Here is a 19,437-nt window from a genome sequence, read left to right as displayed (position 1 = left end):
AAGAAGAAAAAAAGGAAGAGCTCATTTCAACACATCGTGTTTCGTCGATTTATTCCTCAAATTGTTGCATCTAAATTAGATTCTTTTGTCGCATTTGATGGAAAGCACGTATCTTCAATAAGTTTTTCATCTTTGGCCCGCTGTTTTTTCGAGTGAACTGTTTGGAAAAAGGCTCAAGAATGGTGTGTTTTAGGAGAGGCGGTAGTGGTTCTGTTTTACGTGGAATGGAAACTGCAGTGGTTTTCGTGCTCCTTCTTGTGAAGTGTTCGGCACTTTACCTACCGGGGCTGGCACCCGTCAGTTTCTGCTCGAAAGAAAATGAAGACAAATATAAAGTATCAGGAAAGCCTTTGGAAATTATGTGCAAGGTATGCTCTCACATTCTTATCACTACGAATAATTATTACATTTTAAAAATTATTAACATTTAGAACTTCCTTACTTACCTCACCAGGCTAACTAAACGAAATAGTTTTCCGCTAAACAAAACAGTTAACTGTTCAAAAATATGAAATTAATATATAAAATAATATCTATTCACAGCTCAGCATGGGGTAAGTTTTCGAAGGAATACCATACTAGTTTGACTAACATTGCCCAAACGTGTAGTTGAAATTGAACTGCGCTAGTCGACTATTGCATTGGCATGTTTGGGAACCGCTCTGACTGTATGTTCAGAGCACAGAGCATGGTGTGGTCGCTTTCGTTGGTTACGAACAGCCTGTTTTATAGCACAGGTGCCACAGCGCAGAGCCAGGGTGGAACAGTTAAAGGCAGTGAACACTATTGGTAATTACTCAAAATAATTATTAGCATAAAACCTTTCTTGGTGATAAATAAGTAATGGGGAGAGGTTGATTGATGGTATAAAACATTGTGAGAAACGGCTCCCTCTGAAAGGCCATAGTTTTCGAATTTGAGAAAGATGTAATTTTCCATGAATTTGATTTCGAGACCTCAGATCAGACTTTTGAACTTGAGGTCTCGAAATCGACCATCTAAAACGCACACAACTTCGTGTGACTAGGGTGTTTTTTTCTTTCATTATTATCTCGGTAAGTTTGATGACCGATTGAGCTCAAATTTTCACATATTTGTTATTTTATGCCTATGTTGAGATACACCAACTGTGAAGGCTAGTCTTTGACAATTACCAATAGTGTCCAGTGCCTTTACTCATGATATAAATGTCAAAGTCATGTTGATGACATGACCACATTCGTTCGCACTACAACTTCTGTTTTTTGTGCGAAGTTTCATGTAATTAAACCAAAATGAGCGCGCACATTTTCAAGTCTATGTGGCACTCTGCTACTCCGAGAACTATTAGGTTTGTTCCGCTATCGAGTTCGTGGAGATGATAGCCAAACGAACCTCGTTCTATGAACAAATAATAGTATCTAGCTAGCACTCTCCACAATTAGTTGCGATAACGTATGTCGCCGTCGGGAAGAGGTTACGTTATCGCAACTATCTCCACTATGGTCGGTAAGTGACCGGTGCTATGGTCAGAGAGTGACCACAACTTGGGGAAAATAATGGTTCTTGTGGCTAATACTTCAAAACGCAACGAAATTGAAACATATTTGTATTATTTCTAAACTGGTTTGAATTTAAAATGCAGTGAGGTGTACATTGTATATTAAAAAACACTATGCCCGCCAGACTTGTACAATTGATTGAAAGTTTACTGGCCCGATGCTTAAATCTTGAGCCTGAGTTTCAATGTTATTTTTTCGAGCCCTGTAGGGGGAGTGTAGCCCCACAAGAGTTTGTGCCAATACTAAACAAGCGGAAACTGCGGGTGGTGTTCCCTGTTTGCCTGCAGATTTCTATTCAACAAATTATCTTGCCTCAAGCATTCCCCTCCAACCCACCTGATTGGTTTTGCTGAATGAGCTATTCATCAAAATCAACCAGGCATTAATTGCTTTAAACAAAATTATAGTGCCAGGTGGGCGTAGTAGGGACATGAACTGCAATAGTAAAAGTGAGTCCAGAAATTTTTTTTCATTTTTTTTTTCACCATGCTCTTCATGGTCTACAATGTACCACGTGGCATGATCCAGGCTAAACTTGTAACAAGGTTACTGTCTGACAGTTTCACATAACATTGGAACAATCAATTAATAACAAACTTTTGGTATCCTGCAACCATTTTTTCAATCATTCCATTTGTCAAATGCAGCTAATTATATTTTCCAGAGTTGTAAATTTTATTTTTAGGAACTTTACCAAACCAAGTTTTGGTCGCAGGTCTTGAATACAGGCCTGATAAATGTACAGTAGTTCAATGACCCCGTTTCACAAAGGCCATACACGTAGGTCTGTTTTTAGTAACTTTCTGCGAACTGCATTATTTCATGTGCTTGGGTGAGGGCATGCATACATTTTCGATCTAGCTATTGATATTTTCTGTGCAGCTGTTAAATATTTTTAATGGGGCTATTTATTTTTTCAATACATTTATTTTTAATTGCATTCGCAAAATAAGGATGGCACTTGTGAACAGGCTTTTGTATTTGAGTAGTTTAGATACTATATTATTGTTTCATAAATAACTAATGAAAAAGTGGTGGAAGGTCAGAGTTGAGATTGTACCAGGCCTGTATGCTTTGTTTTTGAAAGGGCAAGGGTACCAAAGCATTTTCCCCCTGTTAAAAGGCATTCTATGAGGAAATTGTAATCTACAGAGCATTTCAAAGGCACCAAGGCAAAGACAAGTAGCAATAGCCTTTGTTGCCTCTGTGCAGTAGCAAGGCCTGCCAGAACAATGTACGTAGTAGGAACTTTCAAAACTTTCATGACTTAAAGGTTAATCCAACCCTGTTATTTTTTATTTTTGTAGAGTTCGATAGCTATGTATGTCAACAGATTGGACTCGACAGAGAGTGTTATTCCCTTTGAATATGACAAGTAAGTTTGATCACAGAGTAAGGTTCTTGTAGCCACGGTGGGCAGTGCTGGGCGAGCCTACCAAGGACTTGAAATTTTTGCCACGCACTTCGAGCAAAATACACAGCACAGATTTCCCGGAGATTAATTCATAATATTGTCCAGTGTGCATTGATCCGAGACACAGCTAATAAAAAGAGGTGTCAACTGTCACAGAGAAAGAACACAGGCCTTGCATTGCCTCATAATAAAAACAGTTTGGAAACCTGGCATCATGACTGAAGCTTGCACATCAGCAATAGTGTCTCCATAACGCGGTCCAGTGTTAATTTCTAACCCTGATTTGTTTATGTTCTCCTCCGAAAAAAAAATAATTCAGGTTCGACTTCTGCCAGCTCTCCCAGGAAGTCCGACCGGTTGAAAATCTTGGACAAGTCGTCTTTGGTGAGCGCATCAGCTCGTCGCCCTACGAGTTCACCTTCAATAAGAACCAAACATGTGTTAAGGTCTGCGAGAAAATCTACGACCCGACCAAGAAAGAAGAACTTGAGAAGTTGAACTTTCTCAAGAAGGGGATCATGCTGAACTACCAGCAGCACTGGTTGGTTCAAATTTTCTTTTTTTCGTTGCAACACCTAGAGAAATAATTTCAAAGATGCTGTCAGGCTTTTATGTTTGTGGCGTATCATGGCCAGCAGTTAAGAGTCACACCGGATTTAAGCTCTGGTGTTAGATCAGCAGAGTGTGGGTTCAAGTCCCGGTCATGAGACTTGTGTCCTTAAGCAAGACACTTAACCATGATTGCTTCATAAAGTTGGGGAGGTAATGCTTTCTGCTCTACCAGCCAGGCTCCTAGTGGATGATACCCATGCCTAAGTCTGTATGGACTGTACCGGGGGGGGGGGGGGGGAAGTTTAATGTAGCCTACACCTTGAAGTGGCCTTCAGGCCTTGTGCCTTGTGTGTCAGGCGACTTGCCTTAAGAAAAAATTGGGTTAAACCAAAATGAGTATACCTTCCCATTAGAAACGTTATTTTGATTATGTCTATTGGCTTATTCACTCGTCAGGATCATAGACAACATGCCTGTCACATGGTGCTATCCAGTGGAGGGGGGGCAGCATTACTGTGCCCCAGGCTTCCCCATCGGATGTTACGTCGACAAGAAAGGAGTCCGCAAGGATGCCTGCGTTATTGATGTGAGTTCCTAGTTCCTTGATCCTTAAAGACAATTGACCCTTAAACCATTGAAGAGTGGAACCCAAACGATCTTCATATTCCCAGATTTGAGTTCCAAGTTCCTTGTTCATTTAGACATTTTGATTTGTAAACCAGTGAAGAGTGGAACCCAAACGATCTTCATATTCCCATATGCAAGTTCCTAGTTCCTTGTTCATATTGACATTTTGGTCCGTAAACCATTGAAGAGTGGAATCCAAACGATCTTCATATTCCCATAAATGCAAGTTCCTAGTTCCTTGTTCATATAGACATTTTGATCCGTTAACCATTGAAGAGTGGAACCCAAACGATCTTCATATTCCCAGATGCAAGTTCCTAGTTCCTTGTTCATATAGACATTTTGATCCGTAAACCATTGAAGAGTGGAACCCAAACGATCTTCATATTCCCATAAATGCAAGTTCCTAGTTCCTTGTTCATATAGACATTTTGATCCGTAAACCATTGAAGAGTGGAACCCAAACGATCTTCATATTCCCAGATGTGAGTTCCTAGTTCCTTGTTCATATTGACATTTTGATCCGTTAACCATTGAAGAGTGGAATCCAAACGATCTTCATATTATTCCCAGATGTGAGTTCCTAGTTCCTTGTTCATTTAGACATTTTGATCCGTAAACCATTGAAGAGAAGAACCCAAACGATCTTCATATTCCCATATGCAAGTTCCTAGTTCCTTGTTCATATAGACATTTTGATCTGTAAACCATTGAAGAGTGGAACCCAAACGATCTTCATATTCCCAGATGTGAGTTCCTAGTTCCTTGTTTATATAGACATTTTTTTCCGTAAACCATTGAAGAACCAATCTTCATATTGCCAGTGTGCTTCAGAAAAAGTTTGGGAGGTAGTGCTTTCTGCCCTACCAGCCAGGCTTCTGATGGATGATACCCTAAGTCCCTACGGACTTCAAAGGGGGTAACCCTGTTTCAGCCCAAGGAGTAGGTGGCAATGGCCCATGGAAAAATAGTTGATTAGTAGCCTTGAAGCGGTCTTCAGGTCTTGTGTGTCCGGCGACTTGCACACACAAAAAATCAAATAAAAATGTGCTAAGCGTACTGACTGTTTGGTGTTTATTTCTCCGTTTCAGAGTAGCTACGGTCTTCCGGATACGTACTACTTATTCAACCATATTAACTTCACCATCACGTTTCATCCCCTGCAAGAAAACAATGATGTGGCGAGAATTGTCTCTGTCAAGATTGAGCCTCATAGGTGAGTATTGACATGCCGAATCAAGTAGATTAGGAGCGACTCTAGGTCAATCCCAAATAAAGTTTCAAACAGGCAAAATTTTACATTGGGTTCGGCTCATGACAAGATCATCAGGTGAAACCCAGACGCTCTAAAGTCAGTCCAAATTACTGCAACAGTCGATCTGTCAACTTCTAGCTAGTCCAGTCGCTCCTAACTGTCTCAGACATGGAACTTTCGTGTATTTAATTCAGATTTTGGTTCAGCACGACTCTAGAACGTTTCTCTGAAACGGATGTAAAGGGTTTGGATACTTTTTGTCTGAACCAAAACACAAAAGTCCATAGATTTACATTGAACTTATGTATGGTATAAAGATATTAATGATAGATGTAGCTTCCTTTAAAATATTACTTGCTGCGGTGCTATTGCTACGGATTTACAAGACTCTCCTAAAAACAAGTACCCCTGCAGTACAATTTTCAAAATGAAAATGGCCTTGACCTCTCAAAGATGAAATGCCAGGCCTGCGTAAATATCAGACAAATATAAAACCCTTGTTTATTTGCAGATCAAGAACAAACACACAGCTATTTAAAAGTATTTTGTGCACAGATTAATTTTATTGTTTTAAAATACAAACTGTTTCATCCTTGTTTTTTTCTCAAAAGATTTCTATAGCGCCCCCTATTTAATGAAAGCTCAACAAACAACCGAATGAGGGTGGTTTACACATGGGTGTTTTTAAGTTATGACCGCTTATCAAAGTCCAAGTTGAGCGTGTTTTGGTGGTTTCTACCGACCAACTTGTGCACCAAAGAGTTAACCACGGATGTTTTTTGTTAAATGTACTTGTATTTTTTCTTTCTATAGCATCGATCACAAAGACACCGACCAATGTCTGACGGGGCTGAGCGAAAATGTAGCTTACACTCCATTAGCGATCCCAGACAAGGTGGAAAAGCCAATCAAAATCAGGTACACCTTCAACGTCAACTTTGTGGTAAGTTTCGGGGTTTTTTGTCTCTCTCCTCCACCTGGCGTGTCATGGCCGAACGGTCTATGTTCCCCGAGCCCAAGCTCTGGTGTTGTCAGCAGCAGAGTGTGGGTTCGAATCCCGGTCATGATACTTAGGCCCTTTTGCAGTACTTAATAACAATTATTGCTTTGTAAAAAGTTGGTGCATTCTGATCTACCAGCCAGGCTCCTAGTGGATGACACCCTTTTTTCTGATTTTACCCACAGCCTAACTTTGAGATGCGCTGGGCCTCACGCTGGGACTATATCCTAGAGTCCATGCCTCACACCAACATCCAGTGGTTCAGGTAAGAACGCGCGTGTTCCGGGTTCAACTCCAACCTTGGAAGTTCTTTGTTTGGCGTGTAGTGGCCTAGTGGATTAGAGCACTGGACTCAAAGTTTGATGTTTCGGATCAAGGCCCAATTTCATAGAACTGTTTGAGCAGAAAATACTGCTTAAACAATTTCTGCTTAGCAATAATGAGCCGGGTACCAGTCACAAATTAATTTTCATTAAAGGCACTGGACACTATTGGTAATTACTCAAAATAATTAATAAGCATAAAACCTTGCTTGGTAACGAGTAGAGGAGAGCTGTTTATAGTTTAACACATTGTGGATGAACGGCTCCTTCTGAAGTAACGTAGTTTTTGAGAAAGAAGTAATTTCTCACTCAAATATTTGAATCTGATAAAAGACCTCACAATTTGATTTTGAGTTCTCGAAATCAATCATCTGAAAGCACACAACTTTTGCAACAAAGGCGTTTTTTCTTCCATTATTCTCTCGCACAGGTTTGTAATTTGATGCATATGTTGAGATACACCAAGTCAAGACTTGTCTTTGACATTTACCAATAGTGTCCAGTGTTTTTAAGCAGTTGTCGTTCCTTTGATTGATTCCACAGTATCATGAACTCCTTGGTGATTGTCTTGTTTCTGTCCGGTATGGTCGCCATGATAATGCTGCGCACACTTCATAAGGATATCACACGCTACAACCAAATGGACACTGTAAGTATTTCCGTAAAGGGACACACTGCCTTGGATCGGGCGATTTGGTCTAACCGGCCTGAAGTCTCTTATCATTTCGAGTAGGTCTCATAAATCAATTGAGTCCCTCATACCTTGCAGGAGGAATGTTGAAGCGCCTTATAATAATAATAATAATAATAATAATAATAATAATAATAACTAGAAATTGAGAGTTTGTGTACAAACTCAGGGTGTTCGGGTGAATGGTCAAATGAGGTCACGTTGTGTACAACATTTGTAGAACATTACAAGAGGTTTCATGTAGTGAAAGAATCTTGTACGTAGCATTTGAGGTTCTCAAGATATGAATTTTCTAGTGTTTAACGTGTTTCTGAGCATAATGACATCATCAATGACGTCATCATTCCAAAAAAGTTGCGGGTTCATCTACTCATGAAGGTTCATGTTTATGATAAGTTTCAAGTTCATAGTAGTTTAACATTTTGTTCAAAATCGCACGAAGAAAGATGAGGCGAATCCCAGCGTAGTGGAATTTGAATTACGCGCGCCTTCAACGGAGTCTGCATGTGTATACACAACCCGTAATGCCCACAGCCACGCAGTGCTGTTTTGTCGTAGAGCATGGATACAATGTAGGCCTACATGAACTACACGCACACACACCCACACACCCACAATACAATAGTAGCATTCACATACATGAATGGCGATACTATCTGGTTTCTACGCGTAATGAATGGAGGTCAACACAAACGCGCGCTTTTACGACCAGAAGGCAAAATTCAACTGGCATTATGTTTGTGCAAAAGTTTGAGCAGGATAACTGATCTTCAAACTGATATTCAAATTTTGCGAATATGATATATAGTTCTTGAGATATGAACTTTTGAAATTTTGAACTTCCGGTTTCAACCGGAAGTAAAAGTCACATGAGGTCACGTTGTGCACGACTTTTGTAGCTAATTACAAGACCTTTTATATGCACCAAATATCTTGTGTGTGGCATTTGTAGTTCTCAAGATATGAACTCTCCAATTTTTAGCGTTTTTTTGAACGTAATGACGTCATCATTCCAAAAATGTTGCTGTTTCGTCTACTCATTAAGATCAATATATATGGTAAGTTTCAGGTTCATACAAGCTTTAGTTTTTGCGAAAATCGCGCGAGAACGTTCGAGGAGAAGAACACGCAGAAAAAAAAAACAAAAAAACAAAAAAAAACAGAACAATAACAATAGTTGTTCGGCTGGTGGCCGAACACCTAATAATAATAATAATAATACAAAGCATTTATACAGCGCTATACAAAGAACAGAGCGCCTAACATTGACAAAGGGAGGGCAACATAACAACAAAAACAAAACCAGACCAACGACTGGCAAATAGAGAAACAAAAAGAGGAGCAAATTAGGATGGTTCTGGAAATAAAAATGTCTTGAGGAGGCGTTTAAACACAGCCAACGACGCAGCCCCTCTCAGATTTGCTGGCAGCGTGTTCCACAAGCGGGGTGCAGCAACCGCGAAGGCTGTGTCCCCAGCTTTCCTTTTGGATCTAGGAATGGAGAGCCGGGTCAAGTCTGATGAGGAGCGGAGTCGATGGCTAAAGCATCACTGAATGACTGATTTGAGTGCTTTAAAAATAAGCCACTATTATTATTCTTATGAATATTATTTTATTTTTTTTTGCTAGGAGGAGGCTCAAGAGGAGTTTGGCTGGAAGCTCGTCCACGGAGACGTCTTCCGTCCCCCGCGTAAGGGAATGCTGCTCTCGGTTCTGCTTGGGTCGGGTTCCCAGATGTTCTTCATGACGTTCATCACTCTGGGTGAGTCTTCTAATCAATTCAATCAACATTTATTGCCATATTGGTCAGAAAAAGGAGATTAATAAACAAATTCAGTACAATTATTTAAGTCAAAGACAGTCAAGAACAGATCGAGAAAACAATTAATGAAAATGAACAAAACAAAAATATTATGTAATGAATGCAAACCAATACGGGGGTATTTACAGAAGCCAAAAAGGAAAATCAACAAACGAAATCAACAAACGAAATCAACAAACACAAAAATTTACATTCCAACTCAAAGAGGACGACAAAAATAGATATTGACCCAATTTACCTGACGTCATCATCAGAGTAATCTTGGAACCGCAATACTGTTGGGCAATGTCGCTGTGCATTATTAATTGAAGTGCGCATTTTAGGTGATGCGGCATTTACATAATGCCTAATGCCAACCAAAATGGTGAGCGTGGCACAGTCGCCGCGTGTGACGTGCGTGCAGGAGGTCAATAGTTCTTATCAGTCAATAATAATAAAACAGCATTTTTATAGCGCATTCTGGATCACAGACTTGAACTCAGTAAAGCAGGAGATCTCCGATTGTATTTAAACATTCTGTTTGTCCTCTTTGGCTGTCAGTGTTTGCCTGTCTTGGGTTCCTCTCGCCAGCCAACCGTGGGTCCTTGATGACATGTGCTCTGGTTCTTTATGTCTGCCTCGGAACACCGGCTGGCTTCGTCTCCGCAAGAATGTACAAGAGTAAGTACCAACCTGAAGTAGTATAGGGCACTGGACATGTTTTGTTTTTGTCAAATACCAGTATTTTCACTTGATGTATTGTAATAATAACAGTAACAAATTCTTTTAAACAAAAAGTCGCATCCCCTTAAGGTGATCCCCTGACTGCCGCTTCCCAGGTTGTATCTGGGTGTGATCCCTGGCTACACGGCAGTTAACGGTTGTATGGCTTCTGACTGGCACCCCCGAACAAAGATATTGACGAAATAGGGACACTGCCAATATAGGGCTAGATAGCTCAGTTGGTAGAGCGCCGGCACGTTAATCCGGAGGTCGTTTGTTCGAATCCCACTTTAGTCAATTCTTTGTTCAACCCCAAAATCAAATTCTTTTATAGCGCATTTCACAGTATCAATGCGCTTTACATTAGTGCCCTGGTCATAGGGCCAATAAACATCCCTTTAGTCTTTCTCAGCTCCCTGGGGAGTATGCAGCCTTGAGCTTCTGTGGCACTCCAAAGGCTATTTCATACACATTAACAACCTCTACCCTCGCAGGTACCCATTTATACCCCTGGGTGAAGAGAAGCAATTATAGTAGAGTATCTTGATCAAGGACACAAGTGTCACAACCAGGATTCGAACCCACTCTCCGGTGACTTGGCACCAGAACTTGAATTCGATGCTCTTAACCACTCGGCCACGCCACTCTACAAATGCATAAAATAACATCTCTGTGAAAATTTCATTACATACATCTTCGTTCGAGGTTAGTGGAAAGTCATGTCATGGCCCAAAACTTGATCTCAAATAGGAATTTAAACCCATTTTGTTTTTTTTTTTTGTTTTTTTAGCGTTTGGTGGTGAGAAGTGGAAGTCCAACCTGATCCTGACCTGTGTCCTGATCCCAGGCTTGATCTTTACCATCGTCTTCATTCTGAACCTTCTCCTTTGGGCTAAGCAGAGCTCCGCAGCTATACCCTTCACCACACTGGTAGCCCTCCTGGCAATGTGGTTTGGAGTGTCCGTACCGCTTGTGTTCGTCGGGTCGTACTTTGGCTTCAAGAAGAGGGTAAGAATTTCTTTTGAATTGAAGTTAAGGGTGACTTTTTTGTTGAGCAATGAGCAAATTTGTTTCTTGATTTATGTTTGGTAAAAATATCAATGGGTCCAAGGAGAAAGGGATTTAAAGACATTGTAAGACCCAGTCTGCTCATAGCAGAAAGGACTATAAGACCTAGAAAGACCCAGTCGGCTCAGAGTAGAAAAACTCATAAGAGTAAACTATAGATAATACAGTAAACTTGCAGTTAGAACCATGTAATACTTTTTTTTGAGGGAGTGTTGGCTCTGAAAAGAGCTGGTTTGGTCTCGATGTTTGGAACAGTTTACTGTGCTCGTCTTGAGGAGGAAAAAGACGTTAAACTAAAAAAATTGTTGTTCCTCACAAGTTTACTATTATCTATAGTTTATTCTTATTCTGCACACCATGCAAAGATTCAAACATCGCTTGTCTAGGGTAGCTGTAACCAATAATTTGGTCGGCACTGGTGAGTGATTAACGGCCAAGGCAACCAAAACAGTTGTTGATAACGACTGCCAAAACGCAACCCTAGTGAACAGCAAAACTGACGCTACCAATGTTTCTCCCTCGCAGCCCATCGAGTTCCCAGTGCGCACAAACCAGATCCCACGCCAGATCCCAGAGCAGTCCTTCTACACCCGTCCGTTCCCCGGAATCATCATGGGTGGGGTGCTCCCCTTCGGCTGTATCTTCATTCAGCTTTTCTTTATCTTGAACAGCATCTGGTAAGACTTCAAAAGCGGTTTTCAATTCTCGTTTTTGTTTTTTTGTTTTTTAAGTGAGAAAATAGAGTAGACCCCTCCCATGAAATATGTTAATTGCACATAGTGCATGCGTGCTAAACATTTTTGCCTTAAATACTGCCTTCTGTGGGACTATTGAAGGCACGGTACGAACAAGGTACCAGTTGGGGAAGTCCCACTGATGGCTGTCTAATAATCTTGCGTTCCAACAACACGGCACCTGGCTATTTATCCTCTTGCCTGTCTCTCCATCGGCCGTTCAAGTCTACGCTCAGCATCCGACACTACTCGCCTCATGGAACCAATCTCAATCAAGCTTCTTAAGTCTGCTTCAAGTCTCACCTTCTCTCATTTTGCTCCCCACACCTGGAATGCACTCACCATCTCAATCAAGGAATCTGACTCTCTACGCACTTTCAAGAAGTGCATCAAACATTATCTATACCCAACCTAATGCGCTGCGTTCTTGACGTAGTGGCGCTTTACAAATGCCTTATAGGTATTCATGTATGTTTGTTCCTAGTTTTGGCACTAATTCAATTGTTTGATTCTGTGTGCAGGTCTCACCAGTTCTACTACATGTTTGGCTTCTTGTTCTTCGTGGCCATCATCCTAGTCATCACTTGCTCCGAAGCCACCGTTCTCCTCTGCTATTTCCATCTATGTGCTGAGGTATGTAAAGGTCAAAGGTTAGGTCTTTCACTAGTGAGATGCAGCTCCAAAAGGTGGTACTTCAAGCCAAGTTCATGTCTGAATAATCAACTCTCATGTCTTCTCACAACCCTTATAATGTTGTTGTTGTTTTTTGGGGGGGCGGAGTTTCCACGGATGAAATATATTTATTCAAACTTAGAACAACTCCTTACTTGACAAACATGCTGAAAAGCCATGACAGTTAAACAAAATATAAAGTTGATACAACACTTAATAAAATGCAAAGTTAACCTTGACACAACAATTTAAAGTTCCATTTTTTTTTGGTGGAATTTCACAGTAGTGCTTAAAGCATTGGAACACACTTTAAAAAAAACTTGTTTTGTTTTTCATCTGGCAGGATTATCATTGGTGGTGGCGCTCTTTCCTGACCAGTGGTTTCACGGCAGTGTATCTGTTCATTTACTGCGTGCATTACTTTGTCTCTAAGTTGACCATTCATGGAACTGCGAGTACGGTCCTGTACTTCGGCTACACCTCCATCATCGTCATAATGTTCTTTTTGTTCACTGGTAGGTCTTCAGGGATTTTATTTCTCTGTTTTTAACCGGAACTTTGATTATGTTTAAATTTAAAGATTATCATAGATGTTAAATTTGCATCGGGGATAGAGAATATTAATTTTTGTTTTACCCATACACCGATATGTGTTAGCCCTGTATACTCAGTACTTCCCGAGTCCTGTGAAAAAAATATCACAGGCATGTTACTCGGGTGGGATTTGAACCCACGACCCTTGCAATTCTAGATCAGTGTCTTACCAGCTAGACCACCGAGATTGCCCGGTAGCTAGAGGCAGTTCGAATCCTATGTTTTGGCAGCCGGTACGGCAACAATATAATAGATGTTAAATTTGCATCAGGATAAATAATATAATTTTTGTGTTTTTACCCATACACCGATGTGTGTTAGCACTGTATACTCAGTACTTTCCCCGAGTCCTGTGAAACTCCTCAAATGTTTTCTATTCCAACAAGTGTATCAACATAAACTTCATCCAACTGTCTTGAGCGCCTTTGAACAACTTTGGTTGATTTTGGCGCTATATAAATTCCTTCTGATTGATTGATTGATTGATTGATTGATTGATATGACAAAATATCAACCCTTGCAATTCTAGAGCAGGCATAAAAAAAAAAAAAATAATATTAAGGATTATCATTACATGGTGTTACTGGAAACCTTTACAATACATGTATCGTATTTCAACAATGCAAATTTTCAAATCCTAATTATGGTAAAGCATCTTGTTCAAGGACACAAGTGCCGTGACCGGGACTTGAACCCTCACACCAATGTCATAACCACCAGAACTTGAATTTGAAGCTCTTAACCACTCAACCATGACACCCTAACCACAGTGGCTGTTTACTAAAGTTGTTGTTGTTTTTGTTTTTGTTTTGTGTTCTTCCTGCAGGCTCGGTTGGGTTCTTTGCTTGCTTCTGGTTCGTCACCAAAATCTACAGCGTCGTCAAGGTGGACTAAACAAACGGATTTACAGCATTGTCACACACTGACGGTAAATTCCCGTTTGAAATGCAGAAGGATTTTGAAGACTTGAAAGTTGACAAACTTTGAAATCCTTTGGGGTTTTTGTTTTTTCGTATGTTGAATTTCTGAATTATTTTTGTTGGATTTGGAAATTGTAATTTTGTATTATTAATAGTCAAACGGTGTTTGGGAAAGGAGAGCTAAGGCATTAGAGTAAATATTACACTTGTCTTTAGCGATAAGTCTCACGTTTTTTCCTGCTCTTTTGTCATGCGATCAAGTCAAATAATTCGTTTGTCAACCCAGGTAATTTTTCGTTGTTATGATTAATTTGAAAAGAGCTGCTTTTATACTGTTTAAACACCATCTTTGGTTCAAAAGTTGTGAATGAAGAAACATTAAGAACTGTGCGAGAATAAACTTGAGAAAAAAAGAGTTTAAAGTCAAGTTGTTTATTGAAAAAACATCGGCGGAAGGAAGTTGCCAAAATAAAATATATTTTGGAATTTAAATATTTAACTTGATCGCATCACATTTATTGTAGGAAACTAGACGAGACATTGGTAACTTTTATTTTTATATTTGTTAACCCTCCAACTATTTTTCCTAAAAATCAGCCAGGGAGTGAAATGGCCAATGAAACAATTTAGCGGTTTTATGTTTATTATTCTGTACACCGACCAAAATGTGTGCTGGCCCCAAATTCACGGCTTTGCTTATCACAGAAGTCTGCACTTCCGAACCCCTGTTTAAAAAAAAAAACGTTTGATTTTTTTCCGATATCAATATTTTCTCAAAGATCTTATTAAGGCTGCAAATTTTCTGGAAAACAGGAGAAAAAAAATTGTCCAAAGTGTGTCCAAAACTTAAGTTATGTCTTTCTGATGACACGCAGACATCCTAAATTGTAACATCTGGGAGATTCTGGGTCAAGACAAAGGAGGACCAGCAATCCATGAATGCTCACACTATTCAAATCCTGCCCTGAAAGCATGTGAAGCTACAGGTCTTAAGCAAAGAATTGCGCGGTATTAGTAAAAACCATTTTTGATAAAGCGCTTATACACCCAAAGGGCTTCTCAAAGCGCTTCCAACATTATAAACCCTGGGGTGGATTTCACAAAGAGTTAAGACTAGTCTAATCTCGAGTTAGGACTAGCCTCAAGTTTTTAGTATCTACCTAGGACTAGTCCTAAGTTAGTTAGGATCAGTCCTAACTATTTGTGAAATCGACCCCTAGTCACTGGGCCAGCCGTCGATTTCACCAAACTCTTCCTAACTTAGGAATCATCTTAGCACTTAGGACGGGTTCAGTTCTGTATTCAAGTATGTAGGACGAATTGAACCCATCCTAAGTTAGAACGGGTTGCTTGTCCTAACTCGAGTTAGGATTAATCCTAGCGTTTGGTGAAATCGGTTGCTGGGCCATTTAATTCATTCCTTATGCGTAGCCTTGAAGTTTGACCCAGATGAATTTGTAGATATGTTTAACCACTTGAGGTCACATTGCAGATGGCATAGTGCATCGATCATTCAAAACCATGTAGAGGTTATTATTATTAAAGGAACATTACAGAAATTGAATTGGCTAACATAACAGTTGCTGGCAGTGTATGGTGGAAGCACTTAATGTAATCCCCAAAAACATAAACTGACAAACCTGTAGAAGTTTGAGATCGATCAGCCATCTGCATTACGAGAAAATAGTGAAAACAAGTTTTATATTTCTCGTCAAATATGACATTTCAGACCGCTTTATTACAAGGGATGTTTTCTACTATCATCATCGTTATACTGTGCAAGTTTTATGTAAATTTGTGATATTGTACCATTTTTTTCTTACCATGTCCTTTATGTTCCTTTAATCTTAGAGGGTATTGCCTCGTCTAACAGTTTGGGGGTTAAAGTTCACAGAGTCTAGCTTTCATTGAAATAAGCTGCAAATGGTGGTGGGGGAATAGCCACTTGCAATAAATATAGAGGTGTTCATTTTTATTTATTTTTTTTTTTTTTAGTAGCGGAGTTATTACTCCAAGACGTTTAATATCGGTATTACATGAGAGAGGTGTGTGCAATGTAACAGTGCCATCGCTGACTTTCGACCCACCTATAGCTGAAAACAAATCCTAACCAAGTCTAGACTATAATCTGGGTAGGATTTTGGAGGATTTGGTATGCGTGTTTTGGCAAACCTGTCGAGGGAATTTGAGGCCATACCAAGATTGGCAGCTACGGCCAAGACTGTTGCGTACCAGTTTGTACCTTATGCATTGACGCCATCCAGCCATCTTAGAGCTAATCCGATGACGAAAACAATCGAAAAGCGCAGATTTGTATACATGGCGCACATGATTTGCTAATGAGCAGCCTCCTTTTGACGAGGGCGCCCTACTCAATGACAACATGTGCGTAAGTTCTATTGAGAGAGTTGCGACATTTGTGCTCTATTTGGACCGAAATGGTGTCCAGCAACCAATTGTCCGAAGAGAACAGCCGTCGATTTCACCAAACTCATCCTAACCTAGGATTAATCTTAGGACGTAGGACGAGTTAAGTTCCCTATCTGAAGACATAGGACGCATGGAACCCAGATAGGATTTAATCCTAGCGTTATGTGAAATCACCTGCTGGTCCCTCTCTAGATGCATAGCTCTAGATACTAAGCTCTGAATGTCATGTTTCAGAGAAATGTCAAATTTTTTGGCCTTGGGCGTCACATATCAATAAACAAAAACAAAAAGTTGTTTTTATTAATATTCTGAAGTAAATAGTTGGTTTGAGGGATTTTGTAATTTAACGGAACAGTGCGAGACTGTGGTTTGTGATAGTGAGGCCTATTTTTCTTAATTATATATAAACATATTTTTTCATTTCTTTTTGTGTTGGTTGTAAAATGTTTATGGTATTTTAATGTAACTTTCTTTCTGTATGTAGAGAGCCAAAATGGTCATTTGAACTTCATTTTTAAAGGCACTGGACACATTTGGTAATTGTGAAAGACCAGCCTTCTCACTAGGTGTATCACAACATATGCATTTCAACATAACAAATCTGTGAAAATTTGGGGCTCAATTAGTCATCTTAGTTGCAAGAAATTAGTTTAGAAATGCCCTTATTGCACAATTGTGTGTGCTTTCAGATGCCTGAAAAATGCTTCAAGCCTGAAGTCTTATGTCAGATTCAAATATTTGAGTGAGAAATTACCTCTTTCTCAAAAACTGCGCTACTTCAGAGGGAGCTGTTTCTCACAATGTTTTATACTATCAACAGCTTTCCGTTGCTTGTTACCAAGTAAGTTCTTATGCTAATAAATATTTTAAGTAAAATACACATTAGTGTCGAGTGCCTTTAAAGGCCAAAAAATGTGATAAAACAATGACATATGTGCAAAAGTCTGCAACAAAAGGAATATAGTATTGGGCCCACTGCATTTATATTTCCATATTGTATAAACATTTTGCATGTTTGTTTTTTCACACAAAAAAAGGATTTGTGTGTTAATGTCTTTGAGACAAAGTAGCTTTGTAGATTTGTAAACATTGGCACAGTTTCGCTTTGAGTGTTAAAGCATGTACATATGACATGTTTGGGTAAATTTTAAATATGTTTTTCCTTTTGGAATATTTCATAAGTGTTAAAGTCTTTTGAGGTGTACTGTTAAGATTGGGGTTGTAGCGAGGGGGTGTCTAGCTTTTGGGACGCAGAAGTTTGCCTATGGTTCATTCCTACAGAATAAATGACAAATATTTTGTGATTCTGTCCATATCGGCTGTGTGCACAGCAATAAACTTGGCCTTGTCCGAGGGCTCTTTACTGCAGGCGGTACTTGATGTACCATTTACAGTGGGGTTGAAACATGTTTTTTTAACCTCGTACAATGAAGATGCAAAAACCATTCTTCGACCCCACGGTGTATCAAGTACTGCAGTATCCTGTCCAGTACTGTGATTCATGCTACCTGGGCCCAATTTCATTGCTCAGCTTACCGCCGAGTTTTGCAATTACCATCACGATTCCCCGCTTACGTGTAAGCGCCGAATTTCTGCGCTAGCCTTGTAAGCGTAGAATGCCTAGTAATGTTGAGTACGCACGCGCAGAAGCCAAAATCACCTTACCCAAGAAATACGCTTGCCGTAAGCACAGAATTCCCTGCTTCCGTAAGCGCCAATTCTGTGTGCTTACAGAAGCAGAGCCATGAAATTGGGCCCTGGTGACATTGAAAGCGGGTGCTTGTGTTAAGAACCTTTGGGACAAGACTACAACAGACTTGGCAATCCTTACTGAGATTTCCTCTGTGACAATAACCTGTTAGTCCAAAACTGTTGTAACATGCTTGAGTCGTCAGGGCACCAGTTTCATAAGCCTGTAAGCACATTAATGTCTTGCTTAGCAGTTAGCCTGCCAGTATTACACTTATTGTGCATTAGGTAACTGGTGCCCCACCCAATATTTTGCTTAGCAAAGAAAGTTGTCAAGCAGTATATTTTGCCTAACAGCTTTATGAAATTGGGCCGAGAGTGCATGAATTGGAATAATGTAAATGGTTAATGGCATACAGCACTTAACGGATTTGTGTATAGACCATCATTAAGTAACATAAGAGCTTAAAGGCACCGGACACAGTTGATCATTTTTAAAGACCAGTATCCTCACTTGGTGTATCACAACAAATGCATACAAAACAAATGTGTGAAAAATTTTACTCGATTGGTCATCAAAGTTGCATGAGAATATTAATGCAAGAAAAGAGACTCTTGTAGCACAAATGTGTGTGGTTTCAGATGCCTAAAAAGGGCTTATGGCTTGAAGTCTTAATATTTGAGTAAACAAATATCTCTTTCTCAAAGACAATGTTACCTCAGAGGGAGCCGTTTCTCACAATGTTTTATACTATCAACTGCTCTCCATTGCTCGTTACCAAGTGTATGTTTTTATGCTAACGGTTATTTTGAGTAATTACCAATAGTGTCCAGTGCCTTTATTTATCAAGTCTGATCTGTGTATTTATTAACATTTGAAAATAAAGAGCTAAATAAATACAATCTGCAGTTTTTGGCTTTCATTATTTGGTCTTTGAGGCAGTTATATTCCCTACCGAACCCCTGGACTTGCTGTCTATAAACAACAGTAATTATTCAAATGACACTTCTGTATCTTTTAAATTAGTCATTACATGTACACTAAAAACTAAGCTTTTCATTTTAGCCAAAATGAGAAACACTTTCGATCATTTTCTGCGATTAAAACTGATTAAAAGTTTAAGGAACGCCTTGCATTTTTATCAAGTTCTCCTTGAAATAGAAAGGATAACACTAAGAAGCTTTGGTTTGGTTTTTACCGAAGTTTGTAAAGAAAAGCTCTTTGTACGATATTTTTAAGACGAAGTGAAGAGGCTATGCATGACGTCACCACCATCTAAGACCTTTTGGGATCACACACAAAAAAACTTTTATAATCTTGAGTAAATATAAATAAAAAATTATTTGAAATAATTCCAACTATAGGTCTAGTTCACGGGATAAATTTGGAAAAAATAATAAAT

At 39.5% G+C, this 19,437-nt stretch overlaps 1 protein-coding gene across 2 annotated transcripts; it reads left to right on the top strand.

Moving 5' to 3' along the window:
- The first annotated feature begins 2 nt into the window (after nt 1-2).
- On the top strand, nt 3-18,937 carry LOC139944914 (transmembrane 9 superfamily member 2-like). Of its 2 annotated transcripts, XR_011787035.1 has the most exons (16): nt 3-368; nt 2,849-2,916; nt 3,275-3,496; nt 3,964-4,093; nt 5,226-5,350; nt 6,203-6,332; nt 6,575-6,654; nt 7,256-7,361; nt 9,033-9,165; nt 9,766-9,885; nt 10,718-10,935; nt 11,521-11,672; nt 12,251-12,362; nt 12,745-12,916; nt 13,822-17,714; nt 17,824-18,937. XR_011787035.1 is itself a non-coding variant. In XM_071942087.1 (15 exons), the coding sequence occupies exons 1-15, from the start codon at nt 180-182 to the stop codon at nt 13,887-13,889; spliced, it is 2,025 nt and encodes a 674-aa protein (XP_071798188.1). In that variant the 5' UTR covers nt 3-179; the 3' UTR covers nt 13,890-18,937. The 2 variants fall into 2 exon arrangements, 1 of the variants encoding a protein (XP_071798188.1); XM_071942087.1 differs by having other exon boundaries at nt 13,822-18,937.
- Nucleotides 18,938-19,437: the final 500 nt, after the last annotated feature.

Source organism: Asterias amurensis, chromosome 12, assembly GCF_032118995.1.
Source record: "Asterias amurensis chromosome 12, ASM3211899v1".
In the NCBI taxonomy this organism is placed as follows: Eukaryota; Metazoa; Echinodermata; class Asteroidea; order Forcipulatida; family Asteriidae; genus Asterias; species Asterias amurensis.
Note: the sequence above shows the minus strand (reverse complement) of the source record. Positions and strands in the feature narration are given on the sequence as shown.

Excerpts from the sequence above, each read along its gene's own strand:
- LOC139944914 (XM_071942087.1), top strand. The coding sequence starts at position 180 with ATGGTGTGTTTTAGGAGAGGCGGTAGTGGTTCTGTTTTACGTGGAATG. Across the intron at positions 369-2,848 it reads CTTTGGAAATTATGTGCAAG|AGTTCGATAGCTATGTATGT; the intron begins GTATGCTCTCAC and ends TTATTTTTGTAG. Across the intron at positions 6,655-7,255 it reads ACCAACATCCAGTGGTTCAG|TATCATGAACTCCTTGGTGA; the intron begins GTAAGAACGCGC and ends TTGATTCCACAG.